The sequence below is a fragment of the Dipteris shenzhenensis genome, chromosome 32 (genome assembly GCF_047967505.1).
Source record: "Dipteris shenzhenensis isolate YYH24624 ecotype China chromosome 32, Dip_SZ_1.0, whole genome shotgun sequence".
NCBI lineage: Eukaryota > Viridiplantae > Streptophyta > Polypodiopsida > Gleicheniales > Dipteridaceae > Dipteris > Dipteris shenzhenensis.
Window position 1 is genome coordinate 16,996,912 of NC_141627.1, and position 2,151 is coordinate 16,999,062.

At 46.9% G+C, this 2,151-nt stretch overlaps 1 protein-coding gene across 1 annotated transcript; it reads right to left on the bottom strand.

Moving 5' to 3' along the window:
• Positions 1-240: 240 nt before the first annotated feature.
• On the bottom strand, positions 241-1,658 carry LOC147880380 (uncharacterized). Its single transcript, XM_087371163.1, has one exon. It carries the CDS (start codon positions 1,213-1,215, stop codon positions 646-648), a length of 570 nt encoding a protein of 189 aa, XP_087227289.1. The 5' UTR covers positions 1,216-1,658; the 3' UTR covers positions 241-645.
• Positions 1,659-2,151: the final 493 nt, after the last annotated feature.

A 2,151-nucleotide genomic window follows, 5' to 3' on the forward strand; every position in this document is an offset into this window, starting at 1 on the left:
CCTTCTACGATTGTTCTTCTTGTCGTGTCATTTTCAAAAGAAATAATAGCACGCTGTGTTGAACGAATGTGGGGGTAGACAAGAAACAGTAATGATTTCAATAAAAGAAACAGTAATGATGCGCGGTCGAGACGAAGGCCTTGCCACTGTGAGACACTATAGAACAAGCTGAAAATCCGACAATGGCCGCACACAGAGAGAGAGAGAGAGAGAGAGAGAGATCATAAGCTTTGTGCAATATTTTGCTTTGTGTCCGCATGTACAAAGTTTTTAAGCACAATATAGCTGGCATATACACCCAAGAATCCAGAATGAAGGGAAGCCAGACCCAATATTTGATATTTGACATACCCGAGTTCCTTGCACCGTTGCTGCTCGTTTAGACAATCCCCCGGAGCATAGGTGGAATGAAAGTGAAACGTAAAATTGAAGTATAGCATTGCAACGTTGCCAGTAACTTAATGCAGCTTGCTATTAGGTGGTGGCTTCTTTTCAGAGATGAACGTCGTAAAACCACGAGGCTCCATGTATAGCTGAAATACTTCTACTAACCGAAAGCGAGAGAGAGAAGAGAGAGAGATGTTTTCTCAGATACTCTTACAGAGTTTCGCCAGCCATCGCATCCTCATTTTATATTCAAGAAGGTTACTTTTGAAATGGATTCTGAACCTCCATATTCGGCCAGGGTGTCCGGGAACAGACGAGTGATGAATCCCTTGTGCTTGCTGACCTCTTGATAAACTCTATGCAGTCGGCGATCGCCTCTGCATGGTAGGAGCTGTTGTAAGAAGAGTGTCCCATACCACCACACCTTTGCCTGTTCCCCGATGAGGTGCAAGATGCTGTATCCCTTTTGTGAACCTTTGCAGACAAGAGACGCCCGCATGACCTCCTCACTCTCCGCATGAGGCGCAGTACAGAGAAAATGCGAACACGGATACGAGGCATGTACAGCCTGTTTCCTAACCGCAGCCCCTTTTTGTCTTTCTTCGCTTCGACAAACTCATTGCCACCACCAGCATTCGGGAAGAGGGTATCATTGGGATCGGTACTATCAGCACGATGTGAAATTCTCCGCTTATTCCGTCTAAGCATCACAACCTGCGACAGCAGGAGTCCGTCGTACAGCCAGCAACACCAATTGTAGGCGTAGGAGCGACCTAAGGTTGGATCTAAATCATTGTTTTCCACTTGGGCGCATCGTCGTTGTCTCATACAAATCTGCTAGGTGAGGGCTGCTAGCGGAGCGCAAAGTAGAAAGGTTAGCGCTGGGACGAGCTGCGAGCGGGTGTGATCTATTGAGAAAGAAGGGATTGACTTAAAGGACGAAGAGGAAGGGCGGCCCGCGGGGGGTGCACAACTATCACAAGCAAACTGCCGTTGTTCACGTGAAAGGAATGCATGAGAGAGAGATATATCGAGATCGATCGATCGGTCGAGAGAGAGAGCGCCAGAGCGAGCAAGAAAGAGTCCGTTGAGGTCAGTTGAGGAAGTTAAAGAGAGATCACGGCGGGAGCGTCTGCACATGCAAGACGAGAGGGAGCGGGGGGATTCTGTAAGATGAGAGAACGAGGGTATGAATTGAAGAGGGGCTGCTGGAAGGAGGTAGCTATGGCGGATAAGGAGCTTCAAAGCTTTCGATCAACAGAGAGAGAAAGAGAGAGAAATGAAAACATTGAGAAGGAAGAACATTCAACAATCACAAACTTCAAGAATGCGACAGGCAGAATCTTTGACCCCAGCCTTGCTTATTTGTTAGATGCATCACTCAAATGAATCCAAACCCCTTTAATTTCTTTGGTTGTATTATAAATTTCCATCCTTTCTGAGGCCTGGTTCAGACTAGGCTGGTGGAAGGCCTCTAGGTTTTCAAGAAGAAGGACATGACCGCCTCTCTGGTGGTTCACACCACCCGGCGGAAAAGAGATAAAAGACAATTGAGCATTTAATTTCAACGATGCCTTATTGGCTTGCTGGATGAGGAGATGGGTGTACACCCCGCTACCCAAGTTCAATACCCAATAAAATTCATTTGCGGTTCAAATTTTTTTGAAATCCTTTGCTTGGGCGGCCTTCTTACACTGGACAACTTTTTTTCCTTTGAGCATCCGGGCCCGCGACTTTGATTGGTCAACGTAGGACAACGCCCCT